At 52.0% G+C, this 16,593-nt stretch overlaps 6 protein-coding genes across 6 annotated transcripts; 3 read left to right on the top strand and 3 right to left on the bottom strand.

Moving 5' to 3' along the window:
- Positions 1-142: 142 nt before the first annotated feature.
- A1O5_12698 (uncharacterized protein) lies at positions 143-775 on the top strand (the record flags this gene model as incomplete). Its single annotated transcript, XM_007753267.1, has 2 exons — positions 143-493; positions 563-775. The coding sequence occupies 2 exons, from the start codon at positions 143-145 to the stop codon at positions 773-775; spliced, it is 564 nt and encodes a 187-aa protein (XP_007751457.1).
- Positions 776-2,083: 1,308 nt separating this feature from the next.
- Positions 2,084-3,750, top strand: A1O5_12699 (cerevisin; the record flags this gene model as incomplete). Its single annotated transcript, XM_007753268.1, has 2 exons — positions 2,084-2,458; positions 2,635-3,750. 2 exons carry the CDS (start codon positions 2,084-2,086, stop codon positions 3,748-3,750), a joined length of 1,491 nt encoding a protein of 496 aa, XP_007751458.1.
- Positions 3,751-4,098: 348 nt separating this feature from the next.
- A1O5_12700 (uncharacterized protein) lies at positions 4,099-6,019 on the bottom strand (the record flags this gene model as incomplete). Its single annotated transcript, XM_007753269.1, has 5 exons — positions 4,099-4,348; positions 4,420-5,356; positions 5,419-5,441; positions 5,512-5,719; positions 5,953-6,019. 5 exons carry the CDS (start codon positions 6,017-6,019, stop codon positions 4,099-4,101), a joined length of 1,485 nt encoding a protein of 494 aa, XP_007751459.1.
- Positions 6,020-6,783: 764 nt separating this feature from the next.
- Positions 6,784-8,739, bottom strand: A1O5_12701 (uncharacterized protein; the record flags this gene model as incomplete). The annotated part of the gene is made up of 1 exon (XM_007753270.1): positions 6,784-8,739. The coding sequence occupies one exon, from the start codon at positions 8,737-8,739 to the stop codon at positions 6,784-6,786; it is 1,956 nt and encodes a 651-aa protein (XP_007751460.1).
- Positions 8,740-10,355: 1,616 nt separating this feature from the next.
- Positions 10,356-12,444, top strand: A1O5_12702 (uncharacterized protein; the record flags this gene model as incomplete). Its single annotated transcript, XM_007753271.1, has 7 exons — positions 10,356-10,940; positions 10,989-11,022; positions 11,071-11,191; positions 11,243-11,263; positions 11,317-11,684; positions 11,740-11,908; positions 11,961-12,444. 7 exons carry the CDS (start codon positions 10,356-10,358, stop codon positions 12,442-12,444), a joined length of 1,782 nt encoding a protein of 593 aa, XP_007751461.1.
- Positions 12,445-12,706: 262 nt separating this feature from the next.
- Positions 12,707-14,312, bottom strand: A1O5_12703 (uncharacterized protein; the record flags this gene model as incomplete). Its single annotated transcript, XM_007753272.1, has 2 exons — positions 12,707-13,233; positions 13,286-14,312. 2 exons carry the CDS (start codon positions 14,310-14,312, stop codon positions 12,707-12,709), a joined length of 1,554 nt encoding a protein of 517 aa, XP_007751462.1.
- Positions 14,313-16,593: the final 2,281 nt, after the last annotated feature.

A 16,593-nucleotide genomic window follows, 5' to 3' on the forward strand; every position in this document is an offset into this window, starting at 1 on the left:
CGATGACGCCAATTGCGAATCAAGCAGTCTCATTCGTGCGGTTCCGTCACAATCAATGTTGGCCACCAACCTATCTGGCACATTCGAGAACGTCAGCCTTCGACATTGTCCAATTCTCGGCACCAGGAGCTCGATCGGCAAGATGGCGGTAAAATGGATCTGGAACCATTTTGATGCAGGTGTCGGAACATTCTGGTCTGCTGTGGCAAGCATATTGCCGTTGATGAGACGCCTCGTCCCGCCAGAGGGTGTACGTGAACTCGATCGAGTCTCTCTGGAGCTCAAAGCCAAAATACGAGGAAAGCTCAGAAAGACGCTGCGGGATTGGCCGCTGAATTCTCGGCCTAGCATGACTCTGATCTATCAGGTCAAAGCGTTGTTTCGTGAAGTCACAACGAGCGGAGATAAGCACAGCGCCAGTATCCACGCGAAAGGTCTGTTCTGGCTTGCCGAGAAACTGCCCATCAGAGAGTGCCAGGGCGGTGAAGATGTGGTAAGCATAGCTCTGTCCGGGGACAGCCTCTCAGCTTTGTTCCAACTGCGACGACCGATTCTCAATTAGCTCAACTGGATGCCTCAGATAATCGCCACCACCTGGAATTCTGCGAAATCGGTGCTTCCCACTTATCACAAGGCCCATATTTTCCTCCCTGGAAGCGTGCTCAGTCCTCAGCCTCGAGAGGCGTTCCGTCACATCCCCCGAGCCCTGAACATCGGCAAGATTTCGATGCCTCCTAGCTGGAGACGAGCACCTCAGATGCTTGCGCACAGTTGATCTTCCACTGGGTTGTTACCAAGTCTGAATATCATATAGGCAGTTTGCTGGATTTGTATTTCGTGACATCTGCGGGCTAATAGTGTTCTCAATCTTCAGCAGCCGGCCGACTTTGGCGTAATAATATTGTCCCTCTTGTGACGATAATTTACTGGGCCTGATAGACCTCAGTAAAAAGCCGCGTATACAAGAAGCCACAAGTGTAGGTCCAAAGGACTTTCGTTGATCTCTTCACCCACTCGCGTACCTCTTCGTCCGTAATAACCTTTGATTCGTCCAGAAGTGATTGTATCAGGAAGTCCCCTCCCAGGACGGCAAAACCGCTCAAAATCCCCATTGTCACCAGAGAACCTTGTTTATGCGAACAAACTAATTCCCTGTCTTTCAGAAGAAGAGCCACGACAACGAGGAATGGACCCAAGACCAATAATCCGTAGAGTGCATTTAAAAGCGTATTAAGAGTCTCGGCTGTTGTCTCGGTTCAGGAACATCGGGTTGGTTTGGAGCAACTTGGTGCTATTAATGTACTAGCAATGAGTTTTAGAGAAGTAAAAGTTAATTACCTGGGGGGTTTCTTCTGCGTTTATATCGGAGAAGAGAGGTTGCTTTTCTGCGAGATTCACAAAGTCGTATGATGTAGTGAAATTGTTGCTGTGTTGGAAGAAGGCGCAGGGGAGATTCGTCGTTGATGAAACTCTCGTGCCTCCCACCGAGGAGTGGTATTGAAGAAGTATGTACGAGGTATGTACATGGGAAGGCTGATATCGAGAGACATGGCTGTGTGGAGATTATACCCACTGATGCGTTAGGCCAAGGAGGGTGGAGAATTGGCGAGGCGCCAGGGCGCAAAAGGGCAGAGGCAGCCAATCTGGACTGGGGGATAAGTACAGGCGGGTACAGGCTCGACCGGGGGGCCCGCAACCGGCGAAAATGCCTTGGCAGCTGGTGGCAGAAGTTCGGGGCTCGACTGGTCCTCCCTGCCGCTCCCCGGCAACAAGCCTGAGCAACATGAGTCTAGCCGGAAGCCGCACAGCTTGCAGCCTGGCTTAGGTGTTAGTGCGGCAAGCAGTCATGTGTCCACTTGTGGCTGTGGCATCATCTACTGAGTGCCTGCGTCCTGTATCTTCTTATCCCATCTGCTCTTGGTTCTTTAAAGATACCATCCTCCCCATCCATCCACCCATCACTTTTGACTCTTTCACTTTCTCCATCTCCTGTGCAGCTTGATTCATCCAGGCTCGCACTTTGGTTGTCCCTTTTCTCTTCCATATCCCTCAGTTCCCCATCGCTGCCGCTCCAGTCTCCATGATGAAGGGTTACGCAATCTTATCGCTCCTCCCACTGCTGGCGGCAGGCTCGCCAATCCTAGTCGACACCATCCATAACGATGCTGCTCCTGTCATCTCCTCTTCTAATGCAAAGGAGATTCCTGACTCGTACATGGTCATCTTCAAGAAGCACGTTAGCGAGCGGGATGCTACCGCCCATCACTCCTGGGTCCAAGAGGCCCATGTGTCACACGAGTCTCGCAAGCTCGAGCTCCGGAAACGCAGCCAAGTTCCCATGTCAGACGAGACCATCTTTGAGGGATTGAGACACACATACAACATTCCTGGCGGCCTTTTGGGCTATGCTGGTCATTTCGATGAGGGCGTCATCGAGTTGGTCCGAAGGCACCCGGATGTAAGTTTCCCCTGCTAGTGTTTCAACTCTTTGGGCTTTCAGATAAGCCACGATCAACCCTGCGGCATCGATACAATGGCTGTCCGGTGCTTTGATCACCGTCAAAAGTCTCTACAATTGTTTCCTCCCCTTCGCTGTCGTGTCCTGTCCCAAAGCTCACGTGCCCGATTGCTTAGGTCGAATACATCGAACGTGACTCCGAGGTCCGAACCATGAACCACACTCCCTCGCTTGAGAAGAACGCTCCTTGGGGCCTTGCCCGTATCTCCCACCGTGAAGCCTTGGGCTTTGGGAATTTTAACAAATACCTCTACTCCGCAGATGTTGGTGAAGGTGTCGACGCCTACGTCATTGACACTGGAACCAACATCGAGCACGTCGACTTCGAGGGCCGCGCCAGCTGGGGCAAGACAATCCCGATTGGTGATGAAGATGTGGATGGTAATGGACATGGTACACACTGCTCTGGCACAATCGCAGGCAAGAAATTCGGTGTCGCAAAGAAAGCCAACATCTACGCCGTCAAGGTCCTCAAGTCCAACGGCTCCGGCACCATGTCAGATGTTGTCAAAGGCGTCGAATGGGCTGCAAATTCTCATGCCGAAGCTGTGAGCGCCGCGAAGAAGGGAAAGAAGAAGGGATTCAAGGGCAGCGTTGCCAATATGAGCTTGGGTGGTGGCAAGTCCAGAGTCCTGGATCTTGCTGTCAACGCAGCCGTGGATGCCGGTCTTCACTTTGCTGTCGCTGCCGGAAACGACAATGCCGACTCTTGCAACTATTCCCCCGCTGCCGCTGAGAAGGCCATCACTGTCGGTGCCTCCACCTTGGCCGATGAACGTGCTTACTTCTCCAACTACGGCACCTGCAACGATATCTTTGCTCCTGGTCTCAACATTCTCTCCACCTGGATTGGCAGCAAGTACGCCACCAACATCATCTCTGGTACTTCGATGGCCTCACCTCACATCTGCGGTCTCCTCGCCTACTTCCTGTCTCTTCAACCATCCAGTGACTCCGCCTACGCCGTGGCCGAAATCACCCCGAAGCAGATGAAGGCGAACATGATCTCCATCGCTACTGAGGGCGCCCTCTCCAATGTCCCAGCTGACACTGCCAATATCCTCGCCTGGAATGGTGGTGGCAAGTCCAACTACTCGGAAATCATCGGTGATGGTGGCTACACCTTCAGCCAGTTCAATGCAGAGTCCTATCTCTCCGAGAAGGCGTCCGAGCTCAAGGTCGAGTTGAAGCAAATCGCCGCCGAACTCGAGGCTCTGATTGAGAAGTCTTAAGAGGTTGGATGATCTGGTTGAACTCTCTACAATCCTGCAATTCAGCCATTCGTCGAATCACACAGGCATATCGTACACGCATATGGGATCGGGTCGGGGTCAGGTGGTTTCATCCTAGATTTGGTCGGACTGGCAACCATGGCTCCCCGCTGTTCTCGGGGGATGCTGAGCTCATGTACTTGAGATATACCGGTATTGCGGACATACAATCGTATCGCTTATCAACTCACTAGATGTTCCCTCGAATGGGTTGTTCTCTAGGCAATTGATATGCCCGCCGCGCAGAATATCCACGTGTTGGGTCATTGCTCATCCTGTACGAACGCCCTTTTCCCAGCGCGAATAGGCCTACCGCGCACTACTCCTGCCCAGCAAAGGCGCCATCTCTTCATGGGCATCTAGTGTCTTCTGCGTTTTCCTCCTTTCTGTTCGCTTTTTCCCGTGACTCCCATTTCCCTCTCCATCAATGAGAACCTCCTCTTCTTCCTCCACTTCCGCTTGCGGCAAAACCTTGAACTCTCCGTCCACGACTCGACTCACTACCCACGAGTCCGTCTCGGCAGCGGCCTTGAAGAACTCCTGATTCTCTTCGAACGTTCTGTTTCCAGACTCTGGGCAATACAAGTACGTCCACAGTCCGGCAAAGGCATTGGTGGCAACAACAGGAACAGGTAGTATTCGAGACCCTCAAAGCCGATGGGCGTCAGAAAGGTGACGGCGCAGTTGGCCAGGCCCCAGACGACGACGCTGACGGAGGCGCCCTGCGCGCGAGCCGTCGAAGGATAGATCTCGGTGGGGATGAGCCATGGGGGCACCAGCCAGCTGATGCCGAAGACAGCGGTCGCGAGGTATAGCGCGGAGACGCCAGGAATTGCGGTCGCCAGCAGAGGGATTGACAATCTTGCGTGATTATACGCCAGGCCGCCCAGGAGCGTGAGCAGGGCGAAGGAGACGGCGAGCCAAACCGCCCCGAAGACCATCAGCTTGCGTCGTCCAACGCGGTCAATCAGCACCCAAGCGACCGTCATCATGGCAGAATAGAAGACATAGTTCCCTAGGGTGATGAACTCGGCGGTGGTGACATCGAATCCCAACAGCTCGAATATCTGCGCCCCGAACACCGACACCGCCCCGTACCCAGTCAGCGCCTGGTTGACCTGGCCCATGACCGTCACGACGGTCGGATGAAACTGCGAACCGCCCGGCCAAAGCATGTCCGAGTACGAGATCCGACCTTCCTCTTGTTCCTTTTTATGCGCCTCGGTCAGCTCCTTGATGCGGTCCTCGACCTGGTCTTTGCCGAAGACCCGGGCTATACTTCGCTTTGCCCGCTCGTTGTCACCGTGCAACACGCACCACCTGGGCGTCTCCGGCAAGAGATTGGCCACTGCGAAGAGCAGGGCCGGATAGATTTGCATCACGATAATGGGCACTCGCCACGCCCACTGGTTCCATTTGCCCAGGGAATGCGTGACCCCAACGTTGAGGATATACGCCATGTTCAGCCCAAAGATGTTGGCTTGGAATTCCTGGGCCAGGGCCGTGCCGCGGGCATCGTCTTCCTGGAGCTCAGAGCTGTACACGGGCACGACCGCATCGATCCCTCCTATGTAATAGGCCGCGGTCAAAAGACGTGGACGTGAAATAACTTCGAGAACGCAAACCTACCGACTCCGAGACCCATGACAACCCTACCTCCTATCATCGTTACCAGGGCTCCCTTCTGACCCATCTGTCCCATGCCCGCTGCCCGCAACGAACATTAGCAGATTTCCCAGGCTGGCTGTCACCAAGCACACGAAGATGCCCGGCTTGCGACCTTTGGCGTCTGCAAAGCGGGATGCTAGCACCGCTCCCAATGCACAGCCCAGGTAGTAGACCGAGACGACCAGTCCTACCAAAGCCGAATTTCCAGCAGTGCCCATGGTGTAGAGGTAGTTGAAATTTGTGTTGATGAGGGACATCATGCCTAGGAGTGAGATCAGTTGGCTTTTATGTTGTCCCAGAAACATCTGCACAGCGAAAGAAAGAAAAAAAGAGTTGTATCTGGCAACTTAAGGAAGCAAGTCGTTTCGGCGAAACGACACGACGACAACCACTTCAAACAATGATCCACCACAACGCGAATGAGAGTCCACAGAGCAGCACGATCTCGCAGATGAAAGCGATTCAGGGGAATTTCCTTCTGCTGCTTCCTCTTACCTTGATCATAGCCGTACAAAGCAATGGCCGTGGAACTGAACATGACCACCTGGGTCTGCTTGTCCATGATCTTCCTCAGACTGAACTCTCCCATCTTGTTGCACCCGACCGATTGAAGGGGGGAAAACAAAGAGGGTATTGGGTAGAGTCTCGCGACGACTCGACCCCCTATGCGGGCCCTAACGAAGAGAGGGAAGCAGAGAGGGGAGGAGGAGGCGTTCCGTCCGTCTATGTTTTTTTCTTTTCCCAAAGTATATATATATATATAGAAGACACCCAAAAAGTCACACCCGAGGCATCATTGGAAGCGACAACCAACTTAACAACCCAGGATGAGAACTGTGTGGGCTGCGGAGACGGTTCTCATCAGCATGGTACCTGTGAATTGACCGGTTGGCTCCCAACTCCTACACAGTCTGATCTTGTTTTCGTATGTATTTGGATAGTAGGTAGATAGATATGGAGCGGTATCAAAAAGTGGGAGAGTTGCGAACATAATGACGGTCATCGATATAGGTGGGATGTGAAAAGCAAGGAATGATGACGTCTTTCCACCTGCAGCAGCTCTACGCTCGGTGCCTCACTCCATTCAATCAGTTCGGGGAGGGGCTGGTGCGCGCTTCGCATCGGATGATCTTGCATGGCCCACTAAACTGCGACACAGAGTTTACCGACGGCATGCGACATGGTGCTGGAAGATAATGGACACTTAAACGGAGCGATGATGGGTGGGGGTGTCTACAAATATAGGATCAAACAGCGAGGGAGAAGTCATCGAAAATCTTTGTTTAGAGCTTCGTACACCAGGATACAAGATATGGCGTGCAAATTTCATAAGCTCATGGATCGTCTCCCGCGCTTCCTTTGCCGTAGCGGATCCGTCGTCGCCTCCGGCCTGTATTGCGTTTTGGGTTCAAGTCCATCATAGCGTCCAGCTGGCATGGGACCTTGTTTGCCAAATCCTTCGCCCTCCTCCAGGATGTCAACATGCCTGACGACATCGCCGTCAATCTCATTTCGAAAGACGAAATCGGGACCTGGCTCTCTCCACCCATATTTTACCCTCAGCTCCGCCAACTCCTCCGCGATTTCCTGGCCGGTCAGCAAACAGCCCCTGTCGCCGAGTTTCTCGACAATAGGCCGTAGCAGTTGGGCGGTGCTCAAGAAACTGTCATCCCGAATAATGGCGGAGTTGGCCCAGGCTATGACACAGATCAACGCCACCAGTTGGAAGAATGGTATCAGTCCCAAGATTGAAGCCGACCAGCGCCATTCCACACGCACCACTTGCGCTGGAATAGCATACCAGCCTGGCACGTTGCGTCTTGGTCCGTTGTAGTCAATCGCTGCCACAGCTTCAATGCCGAATTCCATAATTCGCTGAGATATCATACCCGCATCTGCAGGGCCATTGGGGCTCCACCAAGTTTCCGTGTTGTATCGGACATACTGATACATGTCACCTGGCGTATAGTTGAAGCCCGACCATCCGATGGAACCTGCAATGATCCTCGCTTGCGGCTCGGGCATCTCGAATGACTCCGCTGGCTCTCCGTTGTAAAGATATTCTTCAACCCCTCGCACTTCTGAAATTTTACTTTGGCACTTGAAGAACGCTGATTTAGGGATCGTGTTGCCGTTAGCGCTTTGCAACGCAAACACCTCCGTGCAGCGTGGCCCACAGGTAGAGTTGAGCACACCGATATACGTCATTGCTCCCGGTCCAACACGGACGACATCGAGGGTGGTTTGCTCTCCAGTTTCGTCAAGGTAGGTAACGAACGTACTGGTTCCATTGCCGCCTTCAACAACTTTGAATTCTTTGCAGGTGGCCGTTGCACTGATATTGCGGTAAGAAACCAAGGTGAGTTGGGGGTTTTGGATATTCTGGTCTTGAAACACATATGTCATTACGTCCCATTGTTGGTCGGCGTAGATAGTAGGCGTGCCAGGTGTTCCGTAGCTCGGAACTTTCCCTTGCCCAGGGGGACTACCCTCGACGAAGAGATAGTCCTGGCCTTGAATGCCGAAGTAGTTTGCAGAGCCCAACTGCGCGTCAAAAGACGGATTTTCTGCCCCCCAGACGTCACGGATGACATTCAAATCGGCAATGCTCATCGTTCCAAATTGGCGTTCGGGAATACTGGAGGTGTCGAGGTTATACGTCAAACCCAGCAGGGCCACAAGAATCTGCAGGAGGACGTTGACTCCCAGCCACAAAGCACAAAGCCACTGTGTTGAGTTCAGCCAGAACCACACTCTTCCTGGAGTCCTTGCTGCCCAAAACAACCGTGCGACCTTCCGTAGACTGTCGCAACGCATCAACAAATCGAACTCATGCAGAGAGCGGTACTTCGAAGCCAGCATTCTCCACCGCATCATAGTTGCGTATTCTCGCAATGAGCTTGTCAGATTGTTCCCGAGAAAGAGAGAAAGAAGCACGATGAGGGCGTTGAAGGCTTTGACTTGTGTTACTGTCATCCACAAGAGGTTTCCGAAGGCTCCGAGGCATGCAGCCAACAGGCCACAGAGCAAAGAGGTGATGAACCATTGCCAGATGCCTACAGTGAACAGTCGGCGACGTTGACGATCAGGTTTGAACTCTCGAATCGTCCGTGAAATCAGGCCAAACCCTTCTGTCGAGACTGAATGCCGCCATGGCTGCCGTAATCGAGGAGGTCCGAACTTGGGGTTGGATCGACTGCTACTTGGCGAAGGCAGAGTGTTGCTGAAGTTCAAGGACTCCGGCAGCGATTCTGAGATTGGCTGAAGAGGTGGTTTCTCCATTGGAGGAGGGTAGAAGGCATTATCTGAATGGCTTCTTTGAACGATTGTAGGAAGTTCGATTGCAGTAACAGAGGACGGCGTCGCGACCTTGGGTCGCGCATGTCTTCTGGCTCGAGCGGTATAAGTGTGCGTGGCATGGGCACGAGGAACGAGTTATAGAGTTTTCCTTCTCGCGGAGGGACAGAGGGGCGTGGCTCTTGTCGTTGAATACTGGCCAGTGAGAAGTACGAGGCACGCAAGTACCAAGACGTCGCAATGGGGTGTGAAAAGGCCTATTAGGGGCCGAGACTCGCACTCAAGGAGAGACCAGCTGAGAACAAGAGCGACACTGGCCTGACTGGGAAGCTTAATAGCGGCTACAGTTCCTCGTTCGGGCAAGCTGGGGCCCCTTCGCTGAGTGGAATTAGGCCTTGCTAGCCTTCGCATCTCGCATGTCGCGCATCTCGTCACTCGCCTGTTGAACCGAAGTGGCGAGGGTATGTAGGTGTCCCCTCCTTCCCCTAAAAAGCCCAGGCATCTTCACATGGTCTCAGACCTTTTTCTTTCATTCTTCAAGGCTCCAAGTGCGTGAGGAAGGACACGGGTTACACGACCTATGAATAACTCTGGCGAAGGCCGTCGACATCTTGGGATGCGTTGTTGAAATTCTTGTCGTTGGGGGCACCTATACAATCCACGTTTCAGGCTGCCGTACGAGGTACCGAGCGACTTTGAAAGGGTCGAATTGTGGCATGTGGTTGTTGAGAAAGCAGTGGACTTGTAACAAGTACCGGGTATGCTTGGCTGAAAAAGGGCAGACGACGGATTCAATTCAGCCTGTGCCTGTGCCTGCGCCTGCGCCGGTCACTTACCGGCTGCGTTGGCTGGGGAGGCCAACTGACTAAGGTATTTAGACCAGTTTCGGCCAAGCACCGTAAGACGTGGGTGAAAGTATCAGATTGGCAATTGCCATCAACTCATCACCTCGCCCTTTATTATTCTTTTGCACCCTCCAACCGAGCAACTACCTCTTCCCAATACTAACGCGGGCCCGACTCATTGCGCTCCAAAGTCGTCCATCTACAATTCCACCATGGCCCAAGTCCTGAATCCCACAAGACCGCGCAAGCGACCCAGGGCGCTGCAAGCTTGCCAATTCTGCCGTGCCCGTAAGAACCGGTGCAACGAGGAGATGCCATGTTCCTTTTGTGTCGGTCAGCCATCCAAGACCCTTCATGGTACCATTGGCCGCTGATACCTCTGGAAGCTCACGATGTTGAATGCGTCTATTCCAGAGCAGTGTCGTCCCAAGAGTCAAAGTGGGCCTCCCGCTCTCCCAGATCTGCTGCCCGAATGTGAAGCTTACATGAAGGGTTTTCAGGACAGTTGAGACCTTGGAGAAGAGGATACAAGAGCTAACATTCAAATTGAAACAAGCCGAAGACGCTTTGTCTTGTTCCAAGCAGGGCAATGATCCACTACAAGTATCGCCGGCGGAGGACCTAGTCGGTGGTCCCGTCCTTTTGACTGGAGCTTCCCGACCCCAATGCAGTCTCGCCTCAAAGAACAGCAGGCCCACAAACCCAGCTGTGGTCGGTCTAGCTAGCGACGAATCTAGGAGTCAACTCGTGCAGACCATGACCGCACGGGAGGACTCTTCCACCCCGGATGCAGCAGATCTCAATGTGCATACGCAGGGTTGGGAATACTACGGCCCTTCTTCGCCAATCGCGTTCCTTCGCAAAATCCCCGGGTTGTCAGAGGAACGGTCTGAATACTATGCTGAACAAACATCTAGAACGTTTTTTGCTTCTCTTCTCCATAACAGCACATTTCCCCTTACACCTGCTGAAGGAGCTCTTACTCATACCGACTCAGAGACTTTTACTCGGGAACGCCTCTACTTTCGAGTGTCCAGAAAGTTCATCGATGCCTACTTTGATAATCTCCATCTCATACAACCTGCCCTCGACCAAGAGAGATTCATGACTCGTTGTGAGGAGTTGTGGTTCGGTCACCAGGTCACCTACCCATCCACATTTATTGCGCTGTACTATAGCGTTCTTTCGCTCGGGGCACTCCTTGCCCATCCGAAATCAGGGAAGTTCCATGGCTTAGAGCATTTTGAATGGAGCCGAATATTATTCAGAGAGGCATGTGAGGCTATGTTGCGCCTTGGACATTATACGAACTTGGACATGGTTCAATGCTATTACATGATGGTAATGTATCCGGGAAAGTCACGGCGTAGTCACTGACACAGTTCCCAGGCCAAAATCGCCCAGCACGAGCTGAATCCTCATAGTACGCTCGAGTTCCTGCGCCAGGTACTTCCCAGGCTAACGCTGACAGTCACATACTTGTACACCGGTCAGGCTATCCGAATAGCTCTGAGCATTGGGCTGAACCGCGAATCTTCAGCTCCGGGTAACGCCGCTCAAAGATGCTCGACAGAGTCAAGCCAAACTTGGTGGTAAGTTGTCTAAAACTGGTTCGGTAATGCTCTCGCTGATTATGAATCTAGGTCCCTTTATTGTCTAGATGTGTAAGCTAGCAACGCGGGCCTTAATGTCCCATGCGCTCGTTGACAATGATTAGCCAGACTAGCTTTGCTCTGGGTAGACCCGATGGCTTAGGCCCAGATGCTTTTCATACTTGTTGGATCCCTGGATCATCAAACAGTGCCTCACAAGACGCCGAAATCGACGGAGACGCAAGCATTCAAATACTTCCGGCTATGGTAGCGTTTTCGCGAGTCATGCGACGCGTCGGATCCGAACTTTACGCGACTCAATACCCTCTGCCTATCAGACTTCAGAAGGTCGTCGATCTTGCACGTGAGCTTGAAGAGTGGCTAGCAGGATTACCGCCACGATATCAGGAGACTAGCGACGGGGTCGCTCGTGCATTGAAGTCGACTTTGTCCGTGAGCTGCGAGGAAAAGCAAAGAATCGTCACTTGGCTGCGTTCGTCCTGAGAACCTCGCTTCAATAATGTTTTGTGCTGACCTTTCGTGACCAGGTTATCACAATCTTCGTATGGTGATACATAGTTCAGTCATAGGCGCCGTTCCGGAAAAGGATCTCAGGGCCAATGCGCAAGAACATTGGCAGCTCTGCATAAACTCGGCAATGAGGACCATTCAAATCATCCACGAAACCTTTCTCAAATACAACTTCTTCCAGACATGGTAGCTGTGCTTGCTTCCCTGACTTGTGGATTCCGGCTGACTTCCAATCTAGGTCTTACAATTCGACATATATCCTTTTCGCTGTCACAATCCTGTTTATTGGAGTGTTTCACCCTCTTTGCTGTGTCGACCCGGATTTGATTTTGGCCCATGTGAATCAAGCCATTGTTGTTCTTGACGCGGTGGAAGAAACGGTCGTCACCCGGAAAGCCATTGCCATAATCACGGAAACTCTTGCACGAGCAAAAGATCATTGCCGCCATGCTGCAAGCCTGAGGCATCCGAATTCTACGATCGCAACAACGCCGGCAGCTGTTAGCAATCAGTCTCCGAGCACAGTACTCAATTTTGCAAATGGCGCAGGTTCCTCCTCAGTTGCACCGTCTGATCCGCTCCTGAACCAAGATATACAGTCACTCAGCGTAAATGGTCTGAGTTTCATGCCCGAAGGGTATGACTTCGAGACTTCATCTTTCTGGACCGAATGGGCACAAAGTCTGGGTGGAATGGCCGATATGAACTACGGATGCCCATAAAGACAATTACACGGTGGCGAGGCTCCTTCGAGCCGCTGTAACCTGCAAGTACATTGTTCACCGAGACCAGGCACGTGGACACAGTCCGGCGAGCAAACTGGAAAAGAGAGTGGTAATTATGAATGCTGTGTCACTTGGATTCGGTACTAGACTAGACGATTCCCTCACCACTACTACCTTAATAACAAGCCCACGGATGTACGACAAGGCCCTCTTGGCAATCTGACGGAGCTGTTCATTAGAACCATTTGCTAGCGAATGATCAGCCAAAAGCAATCCAACTAACGCCAGCACCATAGCACAAAGTATCAGCCCACGAGTTGAAATTCCACTGGAACCCGTTTTCATTCACTTTGGTGGCGGTGGCCTTGAATCGGACGTTTGTGGCATTGTCGAAGTCCAGCCTGTTCACGGCGAGGTAGACTTTCGGTGGTCTGTCAAAGTCAGCGCCGAACGAGACCTTGCGCCCATTCTCGGCCTGGGCTGGGGACCAGGTGCGATAGTTGTCGGTGTCGTCCACACCACTGGTCACACCCTCCTTGGACTTCGGATACGCCATCCAAGTGGCCTTGGCGTTCTCCAGAATGCTGTCGGCCCAAGTGTCGATGTGGATGTCGAAGCCATCCTTGGTGACATTGTCGGCATAGGCTTTGACGCGGGTATTGCGGTCTTTGCTCATCTCCAATCCGGACAGCCAAACCACGACCTCTGGGTCTTCTTCATATGGAGGGTCGAATGTGATGTGTTCGGTATTCGTACTCGACTGCTCGCTGACGCTATAGATATCAGCTTTTGTTGGGTTAGCACTCGGTACGACACGGTCCATGTTCGATATACTCACTTCGATAATCGGTATCACTGTCCTCAAACTCCACCCATGTTGCCCCGCCAGAATAAAGCGCGGTATCTCCCCATGCATCCACATTCACGACGAAGCCGTCCGTGGTAGGCGGACTCGTTGAAACCTTCACCCTCAGATTGGCGGCCTCGCCAACTTCGAGCTCGTTGAGGCCGACGGCAATCTTTGGCGCGGTCGCATATGGACTGTCGAAAACGATTTGTTTGGAGTTGAGGGCTGCTGGTGGGAACCATTCCCTCTGCTCTGTCGTGCTCCAAGAGCCGGACGAACGCAGCTGGAACGGATACATCTTGCCGATAAACTGCTTGTCCATGCTCGAGAGGACCACATTGTTCGGTGTGCCCTTTTTGTCGGTAAACAAGGCACCGTCAAACATGTAGAGCATGATGGACTTTTCATCAAAGGCCGTAGCTTTGGTGGTGGCCGCTACGTACTTCTTGAAGATGTTGGTCTCGATCTCGGCATCCGACCAGTTGTTTGGCGGTCCCCTGAAGTATTCATACACCTCGTTTTTGTCCCAATTGAGCGTCACGTTGGGGTTTTGATGCTCGTGGATACAACCCAGGGCGTGGCCAAACTCGTGGATCACCACTCGGGAGAACTCTGTATCCCGGGTCTCGTCGGTGAACCAACCGAAGTTCATGGTTGGCTTCCCCGGTGGGAACCAATTCTTGTTCAAAATTCCCGTGCCAATGCCGGACCAAGATCCATCACCCTGTTTGAAAGCAACCCGGATTTCGGCATCATCATCGTCAACGAACCTGAAGTCAATGTTTGCATACTGCTCCCACTGCTGAGCGTAATATTTGACCTTGTCCTGGATCTTCTTGCTGGCGCCAGGGAGAAGCTTGACGCGAAGCTTTTTCCCATTTCGCCAGAATGTCTCCGTGGGCATGGCAAGCCGGTCTGGCCCGCCCTCTGTGGGTAGCGTATTTGACGATGGTGCATCATGTGGGATGCGAGCGGTGCAAACGTGCAGATTGAATTCCTTGGGCTTTTCCTCAGACATGTTGGATATCAAGTTGGCCCGTGGTGAGGTGAGTACTATATCAGACTAGGGAGTATGTTGTCTTGATAGAAGAAAGAAAAAGTGAAAGATTGAAAGACAGGTCAGTGGGAATACCAGTCCTTTTAACCGATCGGGTACGCACAGCGATCACCTCCTCCATGGTTCAGCTGAAACTCTTGTGCATTCAGAGAAACGATCATGCTCTCGTGGCTGGCTGAGACCTAGACGGACAGCAACACAGGGGAACGAAAAATTGCCCCTAATGCCGAGCGAAAAGCCCATGGGGAGCTCAAAGGTTTCAAAAGATCCCTCCGTTGTGACACAACATGAAAGTTTCACACCAGAATCGTCAATGTCCCCCGCGAAATGTTGATTGAGTTGGCTGGAATTGTGATCTGAAGTCAGTTCCGCGTCGTATAAGGCTGGAAACCCAAGAAAAATTCATTGCTTGGCTTTCTTGGCTTGCTCTCAGCTGCCTGGCATCTGTGCTCCCAGCTGAATGAACACGAGCAGAACTTGTTGAATCTTGGTTAAAGCGAGGGGAGACAGGAAAAATATGCCAATCTTTCGGGCAACCAGTGTCTGCCACAGTCACGAGTGGTCGCCTTGCGTACAGCGCCGAGCGTCAAGGCTGAAGCATGGTAGCCAATGACAAGTCCGGTGATCTTGGCCGGACAGCTCTGAAAGGCTGGGTCGTGCAGATACTGGTAGCAGCAGTGCGGTCACGAGGCAGTGTGCACTCGATTCTAGCCAGGGCCTATTTGCATTGTGAAACTCCAGAGATTCAGCTGCCCAGCCGGTCAAGTGAAAGCTGCCCAACAAATTGGAGTCCCGCTCGAAAACCAAAGGAGAACGAGCAAAGAGATCATTTGCAGGGTAACATGAGCTCCCGGTTCCCAGGTTAACGCCTTGAGTTTCCTAAACTGCACTGTCGTAGGTAGTTGTGTAAAGTTCTCGCTTGCCTCAAGGATAGACGCTTGTAAATATGTAAACGATAAAGTGAGTATCTAATCATGGTAGGGGGTCCAGAAACAAGGCTGAGGAGCGTACAGTACCCGGCACACTGTACGGGGTGACGAGAAGGCCCATCGGGTTGCAACCTGTGGTATTGTAGTGGTGAATAAAAAAACCTGTCATCGGTCTTCGTCTTGTGACTGAGCCACTCGCCGCTTTAGTCACCCTCGGCTCACCTTCCGCTCCAAGTATGCTTACTGAGCCTTGCACTTCCTCTTCCTCTTCCTTTTCATTCCTAAATACCCACTTCGGTTAACTTTGGACGATATTAATAGGACTATCCGTATCTTGACCTTTTCACATGCAGACTTGTTTCTGTTTTTTTTCTTTTCCTTGATGGCCACTCTCTCGACTAATTCCAGCCTAGAAGTTGGCTCTCTTTCTTTTTTTGAGAACATGTTTCCGCTGGTATGGTCTGACGACTTCCGCATGCCAAACCGTATGAACACAATGGACACTGTCTTCCGCAATGAAGTGTATCCTCCGCTTGACTACGTAGCATATCGTGGCGAAATAATTCCGCTTTCTCGCGCCGTTGCGCACAATCATACCATACCGCGTAAGGGCTGTATTTGCCTTCATAAAACCATCTCTCACACGCACATGGTTTCTCAGGCCTTCGGTCGATCTGTTTTCTTGTCTTCTCAATCCGCTCCGACAGCCGAAGAACTTAAATGGAGCACAGTCAGTTTGTATTCATTTGCCAATGCACATGAAGGGCTCACTATCTCTCCTGCTTTGACTTTTGAGATCACCGTCTTGCTTACTGTAGGGTTAATTTAGAAATCCAGGAGCGGGCCCATTCAAGTTGGGAGGAGAGGCTTAATCTTGGCCTTGCGAAACCTTCGAGTCTCCCTGGTTATCTGTTTAGTTCCTTAGAACCGATAAATGGAGGATAAACGCGGCCAACCTTGCGCAACTCGTCGCACAACCGGTCTCTCACGTCCGATAAATGGTCAACATGTTCTTTCAAAGAGCTCGCTCTTTTAGCTAAAAAGCAGTGAAGAGTTTTAGTTTTATCCACACGGCCCTTAACGTTTAATTTGAACCCGTTAGCTCCGAGCCATTCGAAGATAGCTGTGTGTAGTGCAAAGAGTCTTTTGCCCGTAAGGAAACAGGATAGCGAAGATGGGTGATTTATGGCCTCGTCAATTAATTCCATCTCTTCGGTTTCACTGTACGTCTGATATCTCGAGAGCTGAAAGCGAAGATCTGATTTTCCGACCATGTGGCTCTCAATTCCGTTGTGGATTGCAACTGTAATGTT

Source organism: Cladophialophora psammophila, assembly GCF_000585535.1.
Source record: "Cladophialophora psammophila CBS 110553 chromosome Unknown aczJe-supercont1.36, whole genome shotgun sequence".
Taxonomy (NCBI): Eukaryota; Fungi; Ascomycota; class Eurotiomycetes; order Chaetothyriales; family Herpotrichiellaceae; genus Cladophialophora; species Cladophialophora psammophila.